This window comes from Caretta caretta, chromosome 14, assembly GCF_965140235.1.
Source record: "Caretta caretta isolate rCarCar2 chromosome 14, rCarCar1.hap1, whole genome shotgun sequence".
NCBI classification, from domain to species: domain Eukaryota; kingdom Metazoa; phylum Chordata; order Testudines; family Cheloniidae; genus Caretta; species Caretta caretta.
The window spans coordinates 7,726,362-7,752,504 of NC_134219.1; the positions used below are offsets into that span (position 1 = coordinate 7,726,362).

General features: G+C 41.5%; 1 protein-coding gene across 1 annotated transcript in view; it reads left to right on the forward strand.

Annotated features, from left to right (window-relative positions):
* Positions 1 to 26,143, forward strand: part of PRKCA (protein kinase C alpha) — a 317,605-nt gene that overhangs the window by 203,113 nt on the left and 88,349 nt on the right. Inside the window, exons 4-5 of the mRNA XM_048817528.2 lie at positions 10,208 to 10,319; positions 11,929 to 12,057. Of these exons, the coding sequence (XP_048673485.2) occupies positions 10,208 to 10,319; positions 11,929 to 12,057 (241 nt within the window). The remainder of the gene's footprint in view (positions 1 to 10,207; positions 10,320 to 11,928; positions 12,058 to 26,143) is intronic.

Sequence of the window (26,143 nt, forward strand, 5' to 3'; positions counted from 1 at the left end):
ACAATTTCTTCCATGTACCTCCCCCCTGCAAGATGTCTTGTACATGTACCACAGTTTGGGAACCCCATTCTAAAGAATAGTTAGGATCTTTGACAGTCTGCCTTATTCACTTTAGTTTACTAGTGTACTGTATTTGAGCCAAACTTTCCTGTTTCTGGGCTAGTAACTTTAAAATATAATTATACACTTACTGTGGCTCATATTTGCCATTTTATTTTTGCTGAATTACATGGCAGTTCTCTCTGTTTCTGAACAGTAGTTCAGAATCTGGTTGAGCTTTTTGGCGATTATTTCTGCTTGCTCAGCCTTGAGTTTGCTTTTTTCACATGTTGTGCTTAATGAATCATCAATTAAGGTAGGGCCCACCTTAAGAGCTGCAATTGCTAGAATTTATTTGTCATACCTTGTTGTTGAAAATAAGTTCTAGAGAATTTGAAACAAAGGCTTTTTGAGGCACATGAACTCTGTAAGTTTAACTACTATGAATGAGAGAGTTCAGCCCTTGTTCCTAGAAAACTCATCCAAAGAACTGGTGAGTATAGTTCATTATTTATCTAGAGGATGGGTAAAATGTGAGTGGGTGCAATAAGTCTTCTGCAAATAAATCTAAAACCCAACCTGAAGTATATGAACTTAAAGAATAGCTTCTGTGAGCTGTTATTTATTGTAAGAAATATTTGATATATTACAGCACATAAAAGCTGTATATTCTGATTTAGTATCCAAGGGTGGTTATTTTTTTCTTCAGACACAGTCTCCTGGAAAATCCCCAGATAGCCTCTTCACAGGATCTTTTCTCTGTCTTCTAGTAAATAAAGTTCAGTTTTTCTCTTGAAGTTATACAACTCTTGCTACCTTGCAAGGGGAATTGGATGTACAATTTCTGTTACCTTTCATCATTGTACGATATACTTGCATATTATGTATACTGTACATGATGTGGCAGAAAGTGGTCTGATAATTATTCTTTCCTTTCAGCCCTGATTCCTTGAGCCTTCAGTCTAGCAGTTGATGGCCATTAAGACCATCCCTTTCAGAGAGGAAGTGGGTATTGTCTTTGAGGAGAGAGCTAGACACAGATACTGGAATGTAGCCTAATCACAGTTGATATTTCAGTGTAATGGAACTGTTAGAGTTTCCTATTTGATAGTACTAGTGAACAAGAGGTTTTCTGTGTGTGACTCATGTCAACTAGCCTTTGCGGCGCCTCCATACACTGATGACACACATTATTACAAAAATAAACTAGCGGTAGAAATGTATTTCCACATGGTCAGCAGTATTTTCATTGACATTTCCATAGGGTTGTTTCTAAATCGTGTCATATTTTATTCATTTTCTAATGGACAGTCCTATACAGTAACTCCTTTGAAACAAAAATAACTGTGCAGTCACTGTTTTTACAGTTGCTGAGTTCTCCTGTTAACCGAGTTAATATATTACCCTTCACAGAGTCATTATAGGGAGAACTGATTCCTCTTAAATATGTATGTAATACATGTCAGAAGTTGAAATATGTCATTCACACTGAATCGAGTGCAAACCAAAGAGTCAGGTGGTTGAAAAGCTTGTTGTCCCAGAACCATTGCCTGTGGATGTCAGACAAGCTGGGAAGCTCTGAGCTCAAACAGAAGCGGGCTTGGGATAGGCAAAGCTGCCTGGGCAGGGTATATGCAGAGAACCCTTCCATGTCCTTTGTTGATTCTGTCAATTTCACACACACACACTGACTGCACAAGATTCTTTTTCGCACTTGCAGCTACCAACAGATTGATTTTCAAGACACCAAGGGGCATAGACTGCTCAGAGAGCAATATCCTTGTAATATTTTCTTGATGTAAATTAGATGTAAATTTTCAAGGGTTTACTCCCCAAAAATCTCTGCTCTTGACTCCTTCCTATGTCTTACACTTTAGGCTACTTCTGGGTGCATGTAGGTAAACAGTAGGTGTTGGCCGTTATATTTGTAGGGTGTGGAATGGGATCATACCACGTATCTACTTGCATCAAAAGCAATAATTTTTCAGCTTATTTGGTACATTATCCATTAATAATAACTAATACATAGGGAGTGGGAGGAATCATGTTATGTGGGAAGACCTGAATAACCTTAGATTTGCAGATGATATTGCTCTCATATCGTTGACCAAGGAGGGCAGGGAATGGGGAAAATTCAGACTGAAGATCAGCATGGAAAAGATCATTTTGGCAATTGGAAGACAAGTGGAAGATCAAAGTTGAGAATTGGAAGAAATAGAAACATTTGTGTATACCTTGGGGGACTAGTACGGAAAAATGTGAATTGTGAAGATGATATAAAAAGAAGAATCGGACTCACCGCTGCAGCATTCAGAAAACACTGCAAGATCTGGAAGGCTGAAGACATTTAGATAATGTTTGAGACGAGTTGTGTCAATACTGCTGTGTGGTCAGAATGCTGGCGTCTGAGGAAAGCTGGTGAACAAAAGATAATGCCTGTGGAAATGAACTGACTGAGCAGAATACCGAGTGTTTCAAGATTGCAGAAAATAAAAAATGAAGTGATGATAAAATGAGTAGGGCAAGAAATAATGCTGTTACAGAAAATTAAGGAGAGACAACTGCAATGGTTGGGACATGTGTCAAGAATGGACCCAGAAAGGATACACGAGAAGGCAAGATACAAGAGTGCAAGGAACTAGAAATAGAGGAAAACCAAGGATGCATTGAATGGACATGGTGAAGAATAACCAATTTATTTGAGCATAAGCTTTCGTGAGCTATAGCTCACTTCATCGGACGAAGTGAGCTGTAGCTCACGAAAGCTTATGCTCAAATAAATTGGCTAGTCTCTAAGGTGCCACAAGTCCTCCTTTTCTTTTTGCGAATACAGACTAACACGGCTGCTACACTGAAACCTGTCATGGTGAAGAATGACATAGAACAAAAAGTTTTAAAGATGAATGAAGCTGGTACAAGACAGAAAGTGGTGGAAAGATTTCCTTCAGCCCCATTGTCATTGTTGATCTGGTGTACAGGAATAGAAGAAGAAGAAATAATACATAGCACTTAGATATGGCTTCACTAAAACTAGTAAATATCATTACCTGTGTTTTAAAGATGGGGAAGCTGAAGCACAGAGAAGTTCTGACATGCTGCATGGCCTTCAGCAAGTCTTAAGTAGAGCTGGAAAAAGAATCCAGATATCCTGACTCTGTCCTAAGTCTTGAGTTGTGCGAGCTACTGTAACCCACACCATGTGCTTGTGTAAATAATTGGTTTCTTTGCTGTATGATGATATAGCATTTTTGCACTTTATACAAATGTCAGTTAATTTGACTTTGCAACAACACTGCATGGTGTTCTAATTTTGTACACTTGTGAAACTGAGGTACAGAGAGAGTATGTGACTTAACCAAGGTTAAACAGCAAGTTAATGGCAGGGCCACAAATGCATTCTAGGAGTCCCACCCTGTGACTCCAACTCTGTTAAACAATATTCTGTTCAAATACAGAAATTGAAACAATCTAAACCTTTCTTATTCTCATAATCTATGGTAGCATTTTTCCTCCCCCCCCCCCCCCCCCGGCCCTTTATTTTCCATACTCATCTAACATTACCAATAGTTAAATTTGCAATTCGAAATGATTACTTGACTTTAAGGAGGCATTTATCAGGATAGGCGTCATAGCAGACCTTTCTCATGGCTAAATGCCCAAGGTGGTGTATGTTCAGTTGCATTTGTTATGATGTTATAAAGTAAGCTAAGATCTAGAACTTCAAGACAGACTTCCAGTTCCTGCTGGCACTGGAGAAATAACAGATCTCTTCTTTAAAAACAAACATGCATCTTTAAATAAAAAAATCAAATCAGGATTGCTGTCCACATCATCCCATGTCTTTACTGTTAGAAGTATAAAGTATATTTTATAATTTATGTATTTAGCTTTTCCATGGCATCACCTGCAAAACATTTCCACCAACGTAAGCTAATTAGTTGTTCCACAACATTTGCATCAGGGCAACTGCAAGTGTTGCTAGCCAGAAAAAGCACATCAACATTAATTTGTCTGGTTATTTAGAGTTTACCTACATCATAGAAATAGTGCTGTAGGTTGTCAGTCATAACGGCCATTATTGAACTATATTAGCTACCAGAGAGTAATAAATTCTGCTTGTGCGGCTGCAGGGAGAAGAATTTATCTTTAGTTTAATGAAAATGCATAGTGGGTTTTTTGTTGTTTTTTTTTTAAAAAAGGGTGGTTAGATTGTGCCTATATGTTGTTGTTCCTCCCTCTAGAGGAGTGTAAGTGTAATTGAGTATCTTCTCCTGTCTAGAATATTTAAAGGCACAGGAGTGAAGTGGAGTAGTGACAAAAAAAAAAATCTGTCCTAATCAGCCTGTTTGGCGGAGTGAATTACTTCTCTAATTGTACACCTTTGGAGGTTTTGCCTCAGACTTAGATTGGTGAATAAGTTTGAGGACTCTTGGTGTAGTTCTTTTTGGACAAATCTTTTCATGTCAGAAATTCACCTGTTTTATTGTCTTTGGCTGTCTCCACTTAAATGTGACCCTAGATTAGAGTAACAGAGGTGTGCTTGAGATTAGCAAATAGGGCTGAGATTTTCAAAGCTGCCTAGTCAGTTTAGATACATGACTTCCATTCAATGTAAATGGGAATTGTGTATCTCGGTATGGCCTGTGAGGCTTGGAAAATCTCAGCCTAGGCGTAGTGATGTGACAGCTCACCTAATATTGGTTGGTTCTGTGCCTGTCTAGCCAATACAAGTGTAAAATGCACAAAACTGTAAAGGAGTAGTTGTTTCTGAGCAGGCAAAATAATGAAATACCTACATCACAAATTGCAAGAGCTTTCCTTTCCTATTTATCTAGATTAAGTCCAGTTACGCTAATTCTTCATAGTGAAAACATGCTTTGATATTAGAAGACAGGTATGAGCAGGAAGCAGAGGTTTTACTACTTTTCAGCCTACAATAACATTACATGTCTCAACTTATGTATCATAACTCAGCACTGCTTAGTGATGGCAGGACTTTTACAGTTTTCCCATTGCCTTTTTACTGATTCTGTGAAAAGAAGAGTGAATTTTCCTTTTAGAGTATTTATGATTAATCTCTGCCAGGTTTAGTGCAAAATTCAATAATCTTGCCAATAGAAGCCATTGCTTGACAGTTGGTTTGTCATGTTCTGCCTTGGCTTGGTCATGTTTGCTACTAAGTTGATATAGCCAGAGGTGCTTCTGGTGAGGAATTATTAAAGGTTAACTTTGGCTAAAAGTGAACAGGGTAAGAAAATTGCACAGCAATTTACAGCAATTGCATGTTTCCAAGTAAATATAAATGTCTTCTTTGCGCTTTCTAAATGTCACGGGATTCATAATCCTTAAAATATTGTAAATCTAGACAAACATTCCTTGGGTTTTTTTACTTACGCTTAGCTTGTTTTTCACAGCAGGGGTGGGCTGGGGCCAGGTTGCTTGGTGCTAGGTCCTCCACTAACGCGCCAAGCCACCCTGGACCCCACGTCTCCCTGAAGCGTGGGGCCCCCAAAAGCGTGGCACCCGGGGCAGTTGCCTCAGTCCGTCCTATGGCCGGGATGGCTCTGCCTGGACCCTGCATCCCCCTGAAGCATGGGGCCCCCCCCAGAGCGTGGGGCCCAGGGTGATTGCCCCGATCCGTCTTATGGATGGGATGGCTCTGCTTGGACCCATTCTAGGTACCACCAAAAATTATACAACTCTGGCACCCATTAGTATGAATCCAGACCTGCAGGATCATGCCCTAAGTAAGTTAAAAGAGCAGCTTTTAATAAATAATATGCACTTCACATGGTACACACTCTGGCAGTTCCTGTGTCTTTAGCATTAATAGGAATTCCTAGGATTTGGTGGATTTAGTGTGAGGGAATTCTTAATAGGCTCTTCCAGTGCTTGAGGATATTCCTTTGTGGTTTTTCATTTTCTTCTGCCACTAGAGCACCTTTTTAATAGCTGGATTACTGGCACAATCTGGAGCCTCACGTGCAAAGATAGGTATAGAAGCTTTCCTCCTCAAAGCTTTCCTCCTCCTACTGCTGCCATTAAACAATAAACACAGTGCCATATACTACCAGACACTGGACTCCTCCTTAAAATATAACAGGATGTGAGATTAGAACAAGATCCTGTGATCTCTTTACTTCCTGGATACTATAAGAGTGATATGTGGGAGCCCAAATGTTAATGGGAAATGCAGCATTCACATTGTTGAAGACAACAGGTGGATAGTTAACGGGAAGGATGTTTCTGTTCAGTGCCTTAGGGAAATAGTTCAAGCACAATTCATTCATAGAAGAATGTTACTGTTGTAATACTACAAAAGTCATTACATCAGTGAGCTACCTAGTGTGTGTATTGGTAAATATGTAGTGTTCTATCTAATACGATGCAGTAAGCTACATAGATTGTACCCTTTTTATGCATTTTCATGTTTACTTCAAATTCGCTACATCCTTGTCGTATTGTGGAACCTATTTTTCAAAGGTTGTTTTATGGAATTTCACATTTTATTTGCTATACCCATGCAGTTAGGAAACAAAGTAATGACTGAAGTGCTCTCACGTGAATTCTCAGATACTGTTTTAGAATATGTGGAAGAGATGATCATAAAAGGCTCTATCTTCTGAACGATTTTATCTTGGGTCCTTTTTTTTTAACACACATGTGCATACCCCCTTTTCCTTGTTTAGTGAATATAATCAGACCTTGTCTTAGGCAATGGTCTGGGTAATGCATTTGCCTTGAAATCATGGCTTTATAGGTGTGCTTGTACCGTTCCATATTTCATGCTGCCACTGCTGCACAGACAGTTGGAAGTCCTGTAGTGTAGTATAAGATTAGACACACACATACAGCAACATTCCCTGCAGATCTAGTGAGCTAGATCTCCATATGCCAGCCCAGAATGGAAAAGATGTTTTACCGTGGCAACATGAATCTTTCAGGACTTGTTGCCCAACCAAAAAACAAGAATTCAAAAAAGAGAGAGTTTCTCTGCATTCACATTCAGCCAAGAAGGAGTCTTCTCTTGCGAGTGTGAATGTGTAGAATAAAATGGTCGGAACAAATGTACTGCTGCTCAGAAGATCAAAGTCGTGCTGTGTGTGTTGTTTTAAACATAGCAGTACAGGCAGTTTAAGTTGGGCAGGAAACTACTATTAAATGGAATGTAAAAAGTTGAACGATGTTTATATTTAAATTATATATGTGTAGATAACGGAGTGCCTTGTAAGTATTTGTGAAAGCCAGTGTAAGTCATTTATGTTGTTAATTATTTTATACATAAATCAGGAGTGCTTAAAGCATATTATACCACTATAAAAATACAATGAAATTGGGTGTAAAAATGGTGTTAACTATATAAAATGACAGGTTTCAGAGTATCAGCCATGTTAGTCTGTATCCGCCAAAAGGACAGGAGGACTTGTGGCACCTTAGAGACTAACCAATTTATTTGAGCATAAGCTTTCGTGAGCTACAGCTCACTTCCACTGCATGCATCCGATGAAGTGAGCTGTAGCTCACGAAAGCTTATGCTCAAATAAATTGGTTAGTCTCTAAGGTGCCACAAGTACTCCTTTTCTTTTTAGATAAAATGAAACTGTGTAAAGTCAAACAACACATGACTTCCACGTTTGCAAACTAAAAGCTAAATTCAACAAACAATTTATTGACCTGATTTAAAGAGACTTGGAAGCAGAATCAACAATGTCAGACAATAAGTATAAGGATAATTGTAAATACTTGACAGGTGATCACTTCAGCTCTCATGTACCAGCCGGAGGCAATATACATCACAGATAAAGTATATTGTACAGGTATTTCTATGCTATGACAACTATTTGACAATTGTTTTATAGTCTTAGTGTAATATTACAGGTACAGCAGATTATTGATTAAGCATTCACAATGATCGTTTCCTGTATTTACTTTTCCCTTATACTTACAGTTTTGTAAACTGTCGATCATAAATGTCATTTATGGCAGATGTTTAACACAAGTTTTTAAAAAAGTCCCTTCCAGTGTTAGTCTTAGCAACAGATTTACTTAGCAACAGCAACAGTGGTTAGGAAAATAATGTTTATGTATAATTATAAATTAAGGCAGCATTTACCCATGTTCCTTCCTAATTAAAAATAGAATGAAGAGTTAGCATTGAAACTTTGTTTTAAATGGTTTCGATATTACTGTGCACTCCTTCTCCTCCAGAGGAGCTGTGATATTCTATTCTTCAGATAACCTTTCTGAAAAGTCACATTCCCATGACCCCATACCACAAGATCCCATTGACTATATCTTTAATAAACAACAAACAGATGTTCTCTGGAAAATTTTGAGTGTAGTTCAATTTAGACTGACAGCGTTCATGAAATAAATATTGTACAGCATTTCCTTTCATAACATATTTCAGGCTGAGAAATAAACAGACTATGTAATGTACTGTCAACTTGAAATCTCAGTTCATGTGTTTTATTCTTCTTATGAATCGTCTCAAGTATTATCTGAAAAGCGGAAATGACCTTTAGTGGCAAGCTTGATTTAAGTTGACATGTTACTTTATTTTTGCTGATTGTATAGTAATACTCTAAATGTAAAATAATATGACAATTGGTATTAATTTAAAATGTACACAGAAACTTTTTGTAGACGATGTCGGAGGGTTCGGGATGGGGGAAGGATGAGCTACCTGGTGCCTGTCATCGAGTACCTCCTTCTCTACAGCTGGGGATCTCCCCATTTGGCAGTGGCCTAATCAACTACACCTACCTGTTGAGGGTGGCATTTAGATTAAGATGTAGCTATTTGCTGTGTTAAAGGAGTCCTTGTATGACAATTAGGTATTCATAAAGTTGTAATAATGCTAGAAGGAGCTAAAATTGCATAATCCCTTTCTTCATGGAGTTAGTCAGAGAATTAGCAGAAAGAAAGAAAGATGTAATTAATTTCAGATTCAAAATCGTAGTCATTTTTTATCTGATCCACTTCTAACCCTCTGCCCCAGCCTGGAGCACCCTGAACCCCTCATTTCTGGCCCCACCCTGGAGCCCACATCACCAGCTGAGATCCCGTACCCCTCCCACACCCCAAACCCTGACTGAGCCTGGAGTCCGCTCCCACACTCTGAACCCCTTGGCCCCACTGCTCAGCCTGGAGCCCCCTCCTACACCCACCACCCCATAGCCTGCACCCCCAGCCAGAAGCCTCACCCCCTTCCACACTCCAAATGCCTGCCCCAGCACAGAGCCTTCTCTCTCACTCTGAACCCCTCAGCCCCAGTCCCCTCCTGAACCCTAAATCCCTCATCCCTGACTCCACCCCAGAGCCCACACCCCTAGCCAGAGCCCTCACCCCCTCCTGCACCGCAGCCCACTGCCACAGCCGGGTGAAAGTGAGTAAGGGTGGCGGAGGGAAGGGGGATGGAGTGAGTGGGGGCAGGGCCTTGGGGAAGGGGGCAAGGCAAGGGTATTTGGTTTTCTATGGTTAGAAAGTTGGCAACCCTGTTTGAAGTTACCATACTGTATTTGTTTGATTTAAATGATTTTACTGATCCTAAACTAGAAATCTTTTCCAAGCGGCCAGTGGCATTAAGATGTCTCGTCACTATACATTTCTTAGTTGGAATTTCAGTCTGAGTAAAATATTTAGCATGTCAAGTTAAAATGAGCTAATTTTCCTTTGTAATCAAACAGATTTACAATATTTGAACATCATCTTTGATATCCTGATTTTACAGTAGTTTTTTCTATGTTCAGATTAAAGCGCTTACCTGAGTGTCAGAACAAACTTCCAAAACATGTTTTTTTTCCAAATATCATATATCTTTATTTAGAAGCAATGACTGCTATTACATGTATTCCATCACAACTTGTGAATAAAGATATCTAGTATATGCCATGTTCACTGAAGGCTGAATCCTGTTGTTGTTTAGTATGCAATCCTGCTCCTGTCAATGTGTATTTTAATTGCAGATTGATAGCTGTACCAACTCTAGGTTCACTCAGCTAGCACGTACCTTGTGAATTTGCTGTATTCTACAATACATATTGTGTGCTTTTCTGCTACATAAACTGTGGAGCTCTAATGTATTCAACATTTACAGTAATGTATGAAATTTGGCTTGCAGTTTTATTAGACATTACTTAAGAACCTATTTCTGCTTCCTCTTTAGGATCCCAGAAGCAAACATAAGTTTAAAATCCACACATATGGAAGCCCGACGTTCTGTGACCATTGTGGGTCATTGCTGTATGGACTTCTACATCAAGGGATGAAATGTGACAGTAAGTAAGTTTTTCTAATGTTATTAAAATGGCCTTTTAGATAATAAGGGAAACCATTAGGCATCAAGCGTCCTCTTTCCTTTGTCTGGAAAAATATTGTTTCAATTACAGTTAATTACAGTACTGTATATTTCAAATGAATATTTCATTACTGAAGACTCTCTTAGTAAAACAATATAAATCAGCCAAACCTCCTCCAGTGGGAAAAATGCTGTAAAAATATGCTAATGCAAACCATCTTGGTTACTGAAAAAGCAATCTATCAAGTTTGATGTGGCTAAAGTGTATTTGCCATCGCAGTTCTGAAGATTGTTCTACTTGGGGTGGAAGGGATGAATCCTTTGTGGAGACATTGGTTCTGCCCAGCTGTTAGCTAAGGTCCCATATTTCATAGTCACCCCTGCAACAACCATAATTCTTATGGAATGTGTACCCCAAAAGATAGGCAAAGGAATCATCTGTTGGCATGTAAAAGGGTGGCAGAAAAACAGAAGATGGCTTAAAATGCCTAAATATTATTTGTACTGTCACAACAGAGCCATGCTTTGGTCTGGCCATTCTCCCTATTGTCCCACCCCCAGACTCCTCAAATTCACTTCCTACAACCATTGCCTTGATTTGCTCTCCTCCAGTGTCATCCCACTTCCCTTCCGAACTCGCTACTTCCTGCTCCACTTCAAGTCAATGTTCATAATGACCTCTTCATGGCCACATATTACACCCTATCTAGTCCATCCTCATATTCCTTGATCTCTTGTGTGCTGATGATATGATCTGTCATCATCTCCTTGAAATCTTGTCCTCCCTTGACTTTCTTGTTTTCAGTTCTTTTCATCTCTCTCACTGTTCCTGGAATATTTACTGTGGTGGCAGGGGTGGGGCATGGACTCTCTCACCTTAAATCCCGCATCTCAGTTTGTGTCTCTAACATCTCTTGCTAGATTTCTCATCATAATTTAAGTTTAACATGATTAATATTTTAATTCCTTATCTTCCATCCCAAACCTTCCACTCACCCTTTTCTTTGCCATTGATGGCATCAGCACCATTAACCTGTCACCTAGGTAGGTAACATGGGTATGATTTTCCACTGCCTTCTCTCTAGATCACATATCCAGGTCATGTCCAAATCTTAACATCTCTTCTGTTGTCACATCTGCATGACCAGCCTTTTCTCTCATTTTGTCTCCCTCCCCCCATGCCGGTATTATGGAAATTAGCACAGTAATATTTACAGTTCTGTATTTCATCTGTAAGCAACCTGTCAATTTCTGTATTGGTTACAGTAATTTATAGCAAATGTTCTAATATTTTGGATCAAGTCTTTGTTCCATGGACTCTTCATTTTGTCTCTTTTACATTCCATTAATAAGGTCACATTTTTAGGTGACTGAAGCTGAGCCTTTTTTTGTGGTTAATACTTCAGTGTTTTTTAATGATATTTATAAGGAGAGCCATTTTCGTCAGTAAAAAAAAACAAACAACCAACCAGTTAATCGGATGTGATAGAATAATGTTACCGTTCATGTTTACCGTATGTATTTAGCATAAATATATTGACTTTCATACATACCATCATTGTCTGAACCTTTTCTTTCCTGATCCACAGCTTGCGATATGAATGTTCACAAACAGTGTGTAATAAACGTCCCAAGTCTGTGTGGAATGGATCACACAGAGAAAAGAGGAAGGATTTATCTGAAAGTTGAAGTCAGTGGTGACAAACTGCAAGTCACAGGTAAAAAAAAGGGAAAAAAAAAAAAAAAGTGTTCTGGGAATTGGTGACAACAGAAGGGTTTAATTTGAACTTTCCTGGGCTTTGGAATAACTAACATAAGTTATGTGTTCAGCATTATTTGTAGCCTGTTTATGTGCAGTGAGTGAAATCTAGGCTCATTGAAGTAAATAACAAAAATACCCCATTAATGTCAGTAAGGCCAGGATTTCATTCAATATGTACTTTAGTCTAAGAAATGCTATGTTCATTATTATTTAAAAGAGCAGGTTTGATTATAATAGATACACGCATGATTCAAAGAAATAATAGTGGCTCTAAATTAAAACTCAGGAATATTAACTTTGTGAAATCAATTTTTCAGGTAACCAGCAGTAACCTAAAACGTTCTGAAAAGTAGGGCCTCAGTTACTCAAAAAGAAAGAACAAAAGGAAAAAAAGGCAAGAGACTGCTTAGCTTTCTCCACCAGCTAAAAAGTTATGCCCTATAGTTCACACAAAGGCCATTTGGATTTGGTCTCAAATACTCTTCCAGGCAAAATATAAATATTATAAAATGACGTTCTGGGGAAAGAGAGGCGGTGTGTTTTATTGATAATATTTTCTTAGACATTTATAGTGCTTCATTTGCTTTCTTTTTTGGCTCTGGATTGTTGGGAGTATACTGAAGTTATGCCTCATGCAGGGGTGTAATTTTTTTTGTTTTGTTTTTCCAAGTTTGGGACTAAAGTGTGCCCTCAAGTAGGCACATATTCCTTGTGTTAACTTCAGTAGAGCTTCCTTATCCATATCAGAGAATGGAATTTGGCCTTTAGTTACCGAGACATTAACAAACATCAAATACACATTCCTTGCTCTGTTGATCATTTTTATATTTTAGCTAGGGAGTGACTAGCAGTGCACCGGAAGTGTTTACAGGATGGTGACAAATGTTACAGTTCATTCGTATTTAAAGTAAATTATTTGTCTTCTTACTTCCAGAATACTATGTGTAGTTCAGATTAAAATGTATTTACACTAAAAGAGCTCATGGTGTGGAGAGTAGGAAAGGAGGAGGAGATAGGGGGTGGTATAGTTGAGCCTTGTTCTCCTCTATCTCACGGGTGGTAAAGATTGTGTTGAACCAATATGTAAAATATATCTAAAACCCAAATAAATTGTCATGCCCTCATTTTCCAGACAGTCCCATACACTAATAAAAACAGATGTCAGACCCCGCTAATTAAATTTACAGTGTCACTTGAAAACAGTAGAAATAATGAAATGTGACGTCATTGGGGAAGTACTTCCAGTAATAACAGTAATAAGCAGGGATTAAATCCTGGCCCCATTGAAGTCAATGGGTATTTTGCCACTGACTTCAGGATTTCAACCCAAATGACCAAGACTCCTCCAGTGGCGGGATCTGTAAAGCAAATGTATAAGAAACATTTACAGTTAAAACAGGCAGTGGAAAAATTGGCCTTCAGAATATGAACTTTGTGATCTTTTGGGTTTTAAGATGACAGTGCTGGTCCCTTCATTATAGCTCTATTGTGATGTTGTGATGGGGAATTAATTTCAGTTCTGAGGCCAGAGCAGAGCTCTAGGGATATGAGGATGTCTCCATTTTTCTCTGTTTCCTGGCTGTAGTGAAGTATCAGTTGTTGCTCTCATCATATGTAGGTATTGAACATCAGTCTTGCCCCCTTTAAATGCCAGGCTGTGCAGTCTACCAAAAATACATGAAATGATAAAGAATATTGCCTTTAGTTGTTCACTTTTTCTTATTTTTCAGAATAATTTAGAACACACGGTCTGGGTTTTCTTGTCAGGCTGTCTATGATTATAAAGGAAACCACATTTCTGAATTTTCAAGACTTTTACAGGACCATCAACATTTTTCCCATACATACCTACCTACCTATATTTCTTCATCATTTTGACACCAGAATATCTTAGGCAATATTCTATCCCATCTTGTAAAAGACACTGGAAAGGAAGGAAAGAGAAGGATAACGTATAGCTACAGAAGATCAGAATAGCACCCACGTGATGACTAATTGTAGCTAACTTTTTCCACTTGCGTCCCACTGATGGAGGAGAAGTAAACTTCTCCAAGGTGCTGTTATTTCGGGCATGTTACTTTCACTAAATAGTGAAGGCATTTCTTAAACGATGTGGCAGGGTGTCTAATTTTAACTGTACCATCAGGAGGAATCGATTTGAAAATCATAACACTGAAGAAATTAAATATTTGTACTAATTTAGGCCATTAATCAGAAAGGCACATGCTTAAATACCTAACTTTAAAACTGCACTGCAAAAATTATTCAACAAAGCACTTAAAACACATGTGTAAATCCCATTGACTTCAGTGGGACTTCAGCACATGCTTAATTACTTTGCTGAATAGGGATGACTTTAAGCAACTGCTTTGCTAGGCATGTGCTGAACAGTTATGTTGAATTAGGCTACCAGGGTGAAGTTGTCATTCAGCATTAGTTAGATGTCCTGAAATAGTTATAATAGGGTTCAAAGTATAGAACTGTAATTGGAAACTAAGGCAATTTTGAAGACTTTTCAAATACTGAACAATGAGCAGTATATTGACAACAAGTAGTTTTATTTTACATTAACTTGTTTTAGTATCCCGCCTGGAAGCTGGTATCTGAAACTACTTTAGATTAATTCATTTTAACCTCTCATGGTACTTTGACTAGAAGGAAAAACGCTTGAATTTAAAGAGTGCAGAAGATCAGTTGCAAAATCTTGCCAACTCACCAATTAGCCATGACCTATAGACATTAGTTAATATTTTCATCTTTTTATGCATTGTGGGTCTGATCCTGCTTCCTTTTAAATCAATAACAAAACTTCCATTAACTCCAGTGTAGCAGAATCAAATTCTTTGTTAGCTTTTTGTATTATAAATGTCTCTTCAAAGTTTCAAAGAGGGTAAAATGATTGTAGTTTCTAAAGTGCTGATCGTTCTTTTCACATGCCATCATCATGTTGAAGAAACAGAGCAGATTCAATCATTTATTCCCTGAGTATTGAAGATACAATATTTGTAGTTTTCAAGTGTCTGTTTTAAGAAAAGTTTCCAAGAGGAAAAAAATAGAAGTTGTTTTAGGGCAGGAGATATTAATGTATTTAGATCTGACTAGCAGAACTGGACAGCTTCAGTGAGATTCCAAGGTCAGAGGTGCACATGATTATTTGTTTGCAGTGTTGTTGTGATCGTGTTGGTCCCAGGCTATTAGAGAGATAAGGTGGGTGAAGAAAAATCCTTTATTGGATCAACTTCTGTTGGTGAAAGGGGCAAGAAGAGCTCTGCAGAAGAGCTCCTCTGTGTAGCTTGAAAGCTCGTCTCTTTCATCAAGAGAAATTGGGCCAAAAGAGATGACCTCACCCAACTTGTCACAGATTTTAAAGATTTGTCTGTTACTGCAGTGTGTACACATCTCAATGAAGAGGAACAGTTTATCTACACAGCTGTATAAAGGTATAAAAAAAAATATTCACTGTGTATAATAACACAATGCAATTTGGTAAGAATTAGGAATGTGCTGGACAGAAATCTGTATTGCCTGCTCTCCTGTCCATATCTTGTATCTATCCTTTTTAATAGCAAGCTAAAAATATTTTAAATGGACAGAAAGACTCTATCAGGGAGATTCATTAGGGAGACGAAACAGACTATTGATTTGCAATACAAAATTATCTAGCAGCACAGGAGAAACTAAGGAAATAATACTCTGTTTAAATCCAAGGTAGATGGGTTGTAGCTTGTTCTTTTGAAAGACTGCTTTAGTGTTTTTCTTAAAAATAATTATAATTTTTTTAAAGTAGAAAATGGACTCTGTTCAGACAGCACCCCAAGTCAACGGTGCGTATTGCTCAGAATTTCTTCTTTGGCATTTTCTCATTCACTATCCTAATTGAGTTGATACTCTGAAGAGCAGCAGATGTGCTTGCAGCATTGGCAACAAAGAGCTTGCTGCTGCCACAGTTGTTCTTTGCCTAGTCATTAACCTCAGCTGTCGGTCTGGGTTCACCAACGCCATGTATTGATAGAGCAATTTTTTTAAAAGGATGCTTGCCTCAAATTGTCTTATATTGAAATACAGTGGTCTTAGACAGATGATTGTCTAGAATGCAGGAATATATTGCATCTGCATGTCCTTAGTCTCCTGTGGATTCTTGATAATGTGATTGAAATTAGAATTGAGACAAAATGTTTTGCAGTTTGCATCGAATGTGCACTGGGCACAAAAACCAATTATTTGTTAAGCACCAGCATTGTGGTTAAACATCTCAAAAACTTTACTGCACCTAAATCTCAAAAGATTTCTGTCCCAGTTTTATAAGCGTAGAAGTTTTGGATCATTCACCTAAGCGGCAACTGGGTTCTGGCTCCTCAGGAGAGCTAAAACAAATCTTTTCTGGTTCTCTCATCACTTATTGTTTGTGGGATTAGCTAATAATAGGCCTTGGGGTGTAGCGGAAAGTCTCAGAACTGCTTTTCATGTGTCAAAGATATTTACCAGCATTTGACAAAAATCTTTCAAAAAAATTTCAAATTTTAAATCCTAACATGGAAGGGAAAGGTGGCTTTTCCCCCGAGCATAGTACCCTGTAAAGCTGAATTACGTTGGCTTTCAGAATGAGTCTTTGGTCACATTTGTTTAGACATTGATAGCAGATAGTCTAGGACCTGCTGGACTGTGTAAATATTGGATAGACTGTGCTTGCTGCCAGAGAAGGTCTACTGAACGCCCGAACTACTAAGGAAGAAAACAGCAAGTGCACTGAGCTAACTCTGTGTCAAAGCCAAAAGCAAGGTCCTATATAACAAGAAGTCTGGAAGTATTTATTCTCCCTACTTCCATGATGTTTTAGTGGCATAAAGTAAATGCTCTGAGAGGGTCGTTAAGCCTGACTTGAAGAGAGCAACTGTGTTTTTACCACTGTTTGGTCCAGTTTAATCATAGACTTTTCCCTCTAAGAACGGCGGATCTTTTTGAATGGGATTCATAATTATTTATCTTGCCAATAGATGAGCAGAAGGATGGAACTAGCATATGTAGCAGAACAGGCCTGAGGCACCATAACATTTAAAATGAAATCCTGGCTCCGCTGAAGTCAATAGCATCCCTGTCAGACTTGCAGGGATGAGACACAGTGCCTAGAAGGGAGGGGAAGGCAGAAGTGCATACTTGGTGAGGCAGGAACCAGGCCTCTCCTTCTCTGTGTAATGACTGGGCTGTGGACATGCTTGCGTCATGTTCAGGGCAGGAGGCTGGTGTAGTGATTGAAACAGCTAGGCAGGCCTAATGGCAGCATCAGGAGCCAGGTTATCAAGTCAGGGTGAGCGAGAGCCAGAGGTCAGAGCAATGTTCACAAGCCACATGTCAAGTCCAGGGAGCAAACTAGAGCTGAGGGCCAAAAATCAGGAGCCAAGCATCAAAGCCATGGTCAGCATATGAACATCAAGTCCAGGGAGCAAGCTGGAGCCGGGAGCCAGGGGTTGGAGCCGGAGTATCAGCCAGAACAGGAGCAAGAAACTAGGGACAAGAAGCAGGGATCTGGACTTAAGGGCTAAGAGCAAGAAAAGAGCTGAGGGCAGGAGTGGAGACACAGCTGTGGTTGTGGAACGCTATTGAGCAGCCAGGCATCTGGATCTGCTGCAGGATTTGAGATTGTGCCAGTTCGAGCCTTCAGCCCAGGAGGCCGGGTTCATTAGCTCAGGCAGCAGAAGGCAATGAACAGGATCTAGGTTCAGCTGTGGTTCCCTGACACTCTAGTCCTCCACCTCCCATGGACGGGTCAGGCCAATTGGCTTTCATGCTCTCTCCTCCCATTTTTTAATCAATTCTGCCTGCGGTTTTCCAAGAGCACCTGATGTCCTACTTATTCCCCTTCATGAAAAAGACCTTGGAGCTTGCACTAGAGTAAATTTGAGAATTAGGTTTCAGAGGGCTGTTGAATTGATTAGGTCCACACATGAAGCTGATTTGGTCAGAGATGCTCTCAAGAAAAGTTTGGTGGGGAGCTTTTGAGCCAGCCTGTATGGACAGGCCCCGGAAGAATGTGATCCGTGAAGTTGCCGTGTGGCTCAGTGATCACACAGAGGGCATAAATGTTGGAACAGAATCACCTAGGAAGTTATGGAATCCCAATTCTTGGAGGTTTTTAAGAACAGGTTAGACAAACAAAATGGGGGAGGGGGAGTAGGTGACCTCTTGAAGTCCCTTCCAGCCCTATATTTCTATAATTCACAAATCTGCTTGAAATGTTTAATCTCTCTAGATCAATGGTTCTCAACCTATTTACCATTGTGCTATTGACTTCAGTGATCCATCCCTGTCAGACCTGCAGGGATGAGACACAGTGCCTAGAAGAAAAGGAGTACTTGTGGCACCTTAGAGACTAACCAATTTATTTGAGCATGAGCTTTCGTGAGCTACAGCTCACTTCATCAGACTAGAAGGGAGGGGAAGGCAGAAGTACTCTAGATATTAATCCGATATTAACATTTTAAGATCTAATTCAACAACAAGAAAAACATTGATTATATGTTTTTTCAATATTATCTTTAGGCAATATTCATTCTCTTCATTCCCATTGGAGCTCATTTACACTACATTTGTGTATTATCAGAAAGTAAAGAGTATCCTACTTCATGATCCCTGTAGGTTTAAAAGTTATTTACAAGACCTGGACATAATGAGGTGCTGCAATACAACTGTGTAAATAAATCCTCACAGTTCAGATTTTTATTTGAAAAAACACTTTTCCAAAATGTGAGGACAGCAAAGCTGTAAAAGGTTTTTTGTTATGGGTTATTAAAGTTTTCAGAATTTGTTCATTGTGGAACATACACAAAAATAGGTTTCAAGTCAAGTTTTTTTCATAATCACCGTTTTAGTGAGTGCACTTGTCAAATACTGTGGCTCAGGAAAGCATTTCCATCCTACAGTTAACAGCTCTGTGGATTCCAAGGCAACTGTTGGTTATAGTTTCTCAATGTATATAATAATTGTGGTACCACTTGTGCTATTATGAATAATGGCTTGTCAGCATTTCCATTGTCATGGGTCCAGAAAATGACTTGAAATAAAAATGGCAATTTGGTCCTTGGAAGCAATTTTTTTTTTTTTTTTTTTTTTTCAAAACTAACCAACTGAAGCCATATGGGATTTTGGATTCTTTTTCGTCTCTCTTTCACCCCAAAATAACTTCTTCTGGAGCTTGGTATATATATTTTTGCTTTACTGAAATTTCACATTTTTAATACCTCTTCTCCCAGTAACACGTTGCCTTTAAAATGAATCAGATAAAAAGCTTTGGAGGAAAGCTCTTTCACAAGAGTTGGCAAGAAGGGTCCCACAGCTGCAAGCCTCAAAGAATTGGATGAATACATCATCAGGACACTTCAGGCACAGAAATACAAAAAAGAGATGCTTGGCAGCTGCTGTACAGGGCTTGGACTGAAATTTTGTTTACTTTATTTTGATAAATACTAACCCCTTGGGCTGGCATTCCCAAATGCTGCTCCTATCCTGCATCCTGTTTTGGTTGCTAAATAACTTTAACTTTTGCTGAGTTTGTATCCTTCCAAACAGTGGTCTATTTGGATTGCCTGCAAAACATTTGTGCTGTTAAATGTAAAACTGGAACCTACGGTGGCACCCCATAAACCCCTTACATAGACAAAACTCTTAGGGCTTGGCTACACTTGCGAGTTAGAGCGCATTAAAGCAGCCCCGGGCACCCTAGCTCACTACCCCTTCACACTGGAAAGGCACGTAGAGCACTCTGACTCCACGGCTAGAGCGCTCCTGGTACTGCACCTCAGCGAGAAGATTAACGCTTGGTGCGCCTTGGCTGAAATGCCCGGGCATCAGTGTGAACGAGGTGTTGCATTATTGCACTCTGATCAGCCTCCGGAAACGTCCCATAATCCCCTTAAGTCAAGTGGCCACTCTTCTCATTGTTTTGGAATCGCTGCAGGAATGCGGATATGCCCTTTCAAAGCTCTGTTTCTGACAGCCAGCATGCTTATCTGCCCTGAGACAAAGCAACCATTATTGTGGAATGCTGTGTGTGAGAGAGAGAAAGAGGCAGCGGGGAGGGGGGATCTGCTGCAAGACAGCATGCTGACATGCTCTCAGCCCCCCAAAAACCCACTCTCTCTCCCCCCACATACACACAACACACTCCCTGTCTCACTCAATCCCACCCCATTTGAAAAGCACTTTGCAGCCACTTGCATGTTGGGATAGCTACCACAATGCACTGCTCTCTGTGGCAGTTGCAAGAGCTGCTAATGTGGCCACACTGGTGCGCTTGCAACTGTCAGTGTGAACAGACTACAGCCCTTTCCCTACTGTGCTCTACGAAGGCTGGTTTAACTTAAAGCGCTCTACATCTGCAAGTGTAGCCATGCCCTTAACAACTATTGCTGCCTCAGTAAGCCAAACAGTTTGAGGCTGCAGCATTGACAGCTGTTGTGGGAGAGGAGTTGTGTGAGACATTTCTTAGGGCGTGGCCACACTTGTAGGTATAGAGCGCTTTAAGTTAAATCCGCCTTCAGAGAGCACAGTAGGGAAAGCGCTGCAGTCTGTCCACGCTGACAGGAACAAGCGCACTGGCATGGCCACATTTGCGGCACTTGCAGTGGCATTGGGAGGCGCATTATGGGCAGCTATTCCACAGAGCACCTCTTCCCATTCTGGCGCTGTGGCTTGTGGGAAGGGGGCGGAGGGGCCGGGGCATTCTGAGTCCTGTCCCAGTGCCCCATGATGTATCAGTTCACATCCAAGCAATCCCTGTGCTTCCATCCACATTTGACACCATCTTTCAACATTCTTTGTGCTGCGCGCTCTGTCTTCCCTTTCGGTCTGCGGGAATGGAGCCCAAACTGCTGAGGAGTATGCTTACAAGTCTTGCCAGCACGTTACGTTTGGCAGTCGAGTTATTCTTTATGATCCAAAGTGACAGTGAGGGCTCCAACGATGATATCGACTCAAGTAACGCATATGACATGAATTTGCTTGTGGCATTCACGGACATGCTCACCACCGTGGAACGCCACTTTTGGGCTCGTGATCCCACCACTCAGTGCTTGTTTCCCATCGTCATGCAAGTCTGTGATGACGAGCAGTAGCTGCAGAACTTCCGGATGAGAAAAGCCACTTTCATGGGACTGTGTGAGGAGCTCGCCCCCGCCATGCGGCGCAAGGACACGAGATTGAGAGCTGCCCTGACGGTGGAGAAGTGGGTGGCTATTACAATCTGGAAGCTGGCAACTCCAGACAGGTACCGATCAGTCGCTAACCAGTTTGGAGGGGGGAAGTCGACCATTGGAATTGTGTTGATGCAAGTTTGCAGGGCCATTAATCGCATCCTGCTCAGAAGAACCATAACTCCAGGTAACATGCATGACATTGTGGATGGCTTTGCACAAATGGGTTTCCCTAACTGCGGAGGGGTAATAGATGGCATGCATATTCCAATTCTGGCACCAGCCCACCTAGCCTCCGAGTACGTTAATCAGAAGGGGTATTTCTCTATGGTTCTCCAGGCGCTTGTGGATCACCATGGGCATTTAATTGACATTAACGCAGGCTGGCCTGGAAAGGTGCATGACGCACGCATCTTTCGGAACATTGGCCTGTTCAGGAAGCTCCAAGCCGGGACTTTTTTCCCAGGCCAGAAGATCACCATAGGGGAAGTCAAAATGCCCATTGTGATCCTTGGAGTCCCCACTTACCCTTTAATGCCGTGGCTCATGAAACCCTACACAAGGAGCCTTGACAGCTGCAAGGAGCAGTTCAACAACAGGCTGAGCCAGTACAGAGTGACTGTGGAGTGTGCTTTTGGCCGTTTAAAGGGCCACTGGCGCTGTCTGCATGGGAAGCTGGACCTCGCCGATGACATCATCCCCACGGTTATATCTGCGTGCTGTATCCTCCATAACGTTTGTGAAGGGAAGAGTGAACGATTCACTCAGGCATGGAACTCAGCGGTTCATCACCTGGTGACTGAATTTGAACAGCCAGAGAGCCGGGCTATTAGAGGGGCCCAGCATGGGGCTACAAGGATTAGGGATGCCTTGAGGGAGCAATTTGAGACTGAAAGCCATGAGTAACGTCTGGTGCCCTGCATGCAAGCGAAGTGCAGTGGTTCCAATGTTAGTAGGAATCTGTGTTTGCTACGCTGACTTGTGGTGCCTGTTTCTTTCCTGGGCTAAGGTATCTTTCACTTTATGCAATAATAAAGAATGTTTTCAAAGCCAAAAAATCCATTTATTGAAAAGAAATATAACTGCTTGGGAAACAAAGGGCAAGGGGGTGGGGTGGGGAACGGTACAATCACAGATTTGCATATGTCCTGTTATCATACTCAGCCTTCCTGTCTGGAGTGCTGTGCAATGAGTGCTGCACTTCAGGATGGCTATACTGCATGGTGATGGGGGTTGGGTGCAGTGGGTAAGGGTCATAGTTTTCAGGGCTGGGTGATGAAACCACAGGTTTTGGAGGCAGCTGTTAGAACCCAGATGTTGGGGAAAGTGGGTTGGAGGTGACATGGGGGCACAAGGGAAAGAGTTTTGGGACAAGGGCTGCAGGGGAAGTTGGGCACGGTAGTGTTCTGCCTGCATGGTTAAGAGCTCCTGGATCAAGTCTGCTTGGTGCTCCATTATGCTTATCAGCCGATCCGTACTTTGCTGTCAGAGCACTGCGCTTTTGTGCCGGTGCTCCTCGTTCTGCCGGCAGATCCTCCTTTCACTGTCCTGCCACTCCTGCACTTTTCACTTTTCATTACTTGAATGCTGCATGACTTCATGCAACATGTCTTCCTTGCTTCTGCGTGGCCTCTTTCTGATTCTTTGGAGTCTTTCGGCCAGTGATAACATGGACGGCTGAGATCTAAAGGTTGCATCTGTAAAGGCAAAATGCAGCACTTAACAGAGGCAGCCTTCTTCACACGAGACAGAACAATGATTCCCCCGTATTTAAGGGCAAGCACAGTCTACACCATAGCATAATTTGACCATCCCAAAGTGAGCGCACATAACACACAGGAGCCCCAAAATGGTGAGTAAACACAGGGTCAAGCGTGACTGATTGTTTCACAGCTGTACTATCCTCTGGGTTTCTGTGCCTTGGGGAGAGCCAACAGCAGCAGGGGGCCCCTATACTGAACACTGTCCCCACATTTTCCACAGGAGTTCATCCTGGAAGATATCTCACTGCTGAGGGTGTCCTGGGAAGCAAGGGAGGGTCGTCTTCTGCAGTGCGGATTCTGCCCTGGCCGATATGCAGCTTGCCTGTGTGCAGCAATGGTCCCCCCGCCCCTCACGGCACAGTGGCATGGACAAGTTAGCCTTACTGGGACAAGGACCACAGTGGCTCTCCTGAGAAACCTGCCCAAGCGCATTGCCCAAGTTCTGGATGAGACCTTTGAAGAGATCGCTGAGGTCGATTACCACGATGTGAGAAAGCACATCAGCACCCTGTTCTGCATCTAGGCATGCATGCTGCCCAAACCCTCCTCACCCCAAGAGCCCGCACCGAATAACTTCCTTCCCAAAATAAAAGCCGCTTACCAGGAACCTCCTCTGCTGTTTGTCCCTCCCCAAGCACCGGCTGCCGTGACTGGCTACCTTCCTCCTGGCTTGAGAACAGCTCCTGGCTGCATGCATCTAGGGATTCCAGGGTGTCTTCCTTCATCTCAGCACCCTCACTCCCTCTTGGCTGCTGCTCCTCCTCCCGCCTTGTTGCACTGGGCTCTGAAGTGTCCATGGTGGTACTCGGAGTGGAGGTGGGGTCCGCCCCAGTATCACGTCCAGCTCTTGTAGAAAGGGCAGGTCGCAGGGGCAGCACTGGAGCGGCTGTTTGTCTCGCGGGCTTTGCGGTCGGCATTCCGCAGCTCCTTCACTTTAACCCTGCACTGCAGTGCGTCCCGGTCATGGCCCCTTTCCATCATGTCCCTTGATATCTGCCCGAAGGTATCATAATTCCTAAGTCTGGAGCACAGCTGGGACTGAACAGTTTCCTCCCCCCAAACACTGATGAGATCCAGCACCTTGCCATTGCTCCATACTGGGGATCACCTGGTGCGTGGAGGCATGGTCACCTGGAAAGATTCGCTGTGAGCACTCCACGCCTGGCTGAGCAAACAGGAAAGGGATTTTCAAAATTCTGAGAGAATTTAAAGGGCGGATCTGACAGTTGGTCACCTGAGGACAGGACAGTAGAGTTCAAAGTGATGACCAGAGTGGCTAGAACAGGCACTGTGGGTCACTTCTGGAGGCCGATCAGAGCGCACTAACAGACCAGGGCGTCCACATTGGCGCTGCAGCGCTCCAGCAGGGGTGCACAAAACGTTATTCCACTCTCTGAGGTGGAGTACCAGGAGTGGACCAGCCACAAAGTCAGTGCGCTCTACATGCCTTGCCAGTGTGAGTAGTGAGCTAGTGCGCCCGGGTCTCCTTTAATGCGCTGTAAATTGCAAGTGTAGCCAAGCCCTTAGTGAGGTGCTGCTTAGTATATTACAGTTTGTGAGTCAGTATTGTTGAGTAAGTGGCTTTGAGTACTTTACGTAGAAAGACAATAAGGAGGTTCAGGTGGCTTTTGTTTGGAAAGGGGCTACTGCACATGTATACTTGCTAATGTGGTAATTTGCACCTCTGAATAGTATTGGGGGGGAAGTGGGAACTGAACCAGATGGCAATGGCCTAGTGGCTTAAGCAGTGCATTTAAAATATCAAAGCAACCTGGAGAACATTGGCAGGATGGCCGCAGTCCTTCAGAAGTAGATATATTTAATTCTGTGTAATTTATTTAGTGGGGACTTCAAGATGAGACCTTAAAAGCAGAGATCCTGGTTGGTCTGCATGGAGATTACAGACCTTGTGGCACTTACGAAAAATTGTGTAGGAATTACCCCAATGTTTGAGACAAAATTTCACCTCCCATATACTCTAAGCTAAGCGGAGTGCTGTGCACCAGATAGCGCCAAGCAGCCATTTTCCTTCCCTGGCAGGCTGCACTATACTGGAGCGTCATAGAGAGGCTTAATAAAGCATTTTGGGGATGTAGATTGCTATCTGACTGGAAGATGTCCTTGCTGCTCTAATTGTTTAAAACTGAGTAAATCTGGAGATAACTAAAGGGCTCTTGGACTGCTTTAAGTTATGTTGCTCTTTCTGGTACAGAGTGTAGGTTTTTGGATGTGCAGCCAAGATGCCTGAGGTTTGATTTAATGTTGGTTTACCATTATCGGGATGTAAACAAAAATATGTATTTCTTAAACAGCAACCCAACCTACATGGTCTTTATCCACAGCTCAGATTAACTGGGATGACCAGACGTTACGAAAATCCAGGATATTTTTGTAAAAATTACCACATGGGTAAGTGATTAGGATTACTTTCACAGTTTAGGAAACTTTCTGGTCTGTCTGGTGATCAGGGATGAAGGGAGGATTCAGGAGGCATGACCTAGAGTTTGTTTGGAGAATTATTAAACTTGAAGCCTGCCTGCCTTCTACTCTGTTGTTTTGCAGGACATTTGCTGACACCCTTTCACACCCATTGTATGGGTGGAACAGGCTTTAAATGCTTTGGTTTGTGACGAGTCCTAGTGAGCCCTTGCTTTGCTTAACAGTGTAACATACAAGTCATATACAAAAAACAGAGGAAAAAGATATGAAGTGCAATTGGCGCTCTTCTGAATATTTTTAGATATGTAGCTTAATGCTTTGGGTACAGATTAAAGGACACTGTCAAAGTCTGATCTATTACATGATCCAAATTTGAGCCATTATTTTCTCTTGATTTTCCATTATGTAGCTTTTCTTTCATCATAGCCCACTGAAGATTGGGGTCTATTAGAAAAGCACAAAGCTTGACTATTATAATAGGAATAGAGGAGAAGATGTTCATGCTTTCCTAATAGAAAATAATGTAGTTATTTACATCACGGCTCCAATTCCACTTTACACGCTGGTCTGGAGTTCAGTTAAATGTTAAACATGCATTCAGCAGTGATTTATCTCCCATGGAGGAGAATGATTCACTCTGGATCCTGTTTGCCAC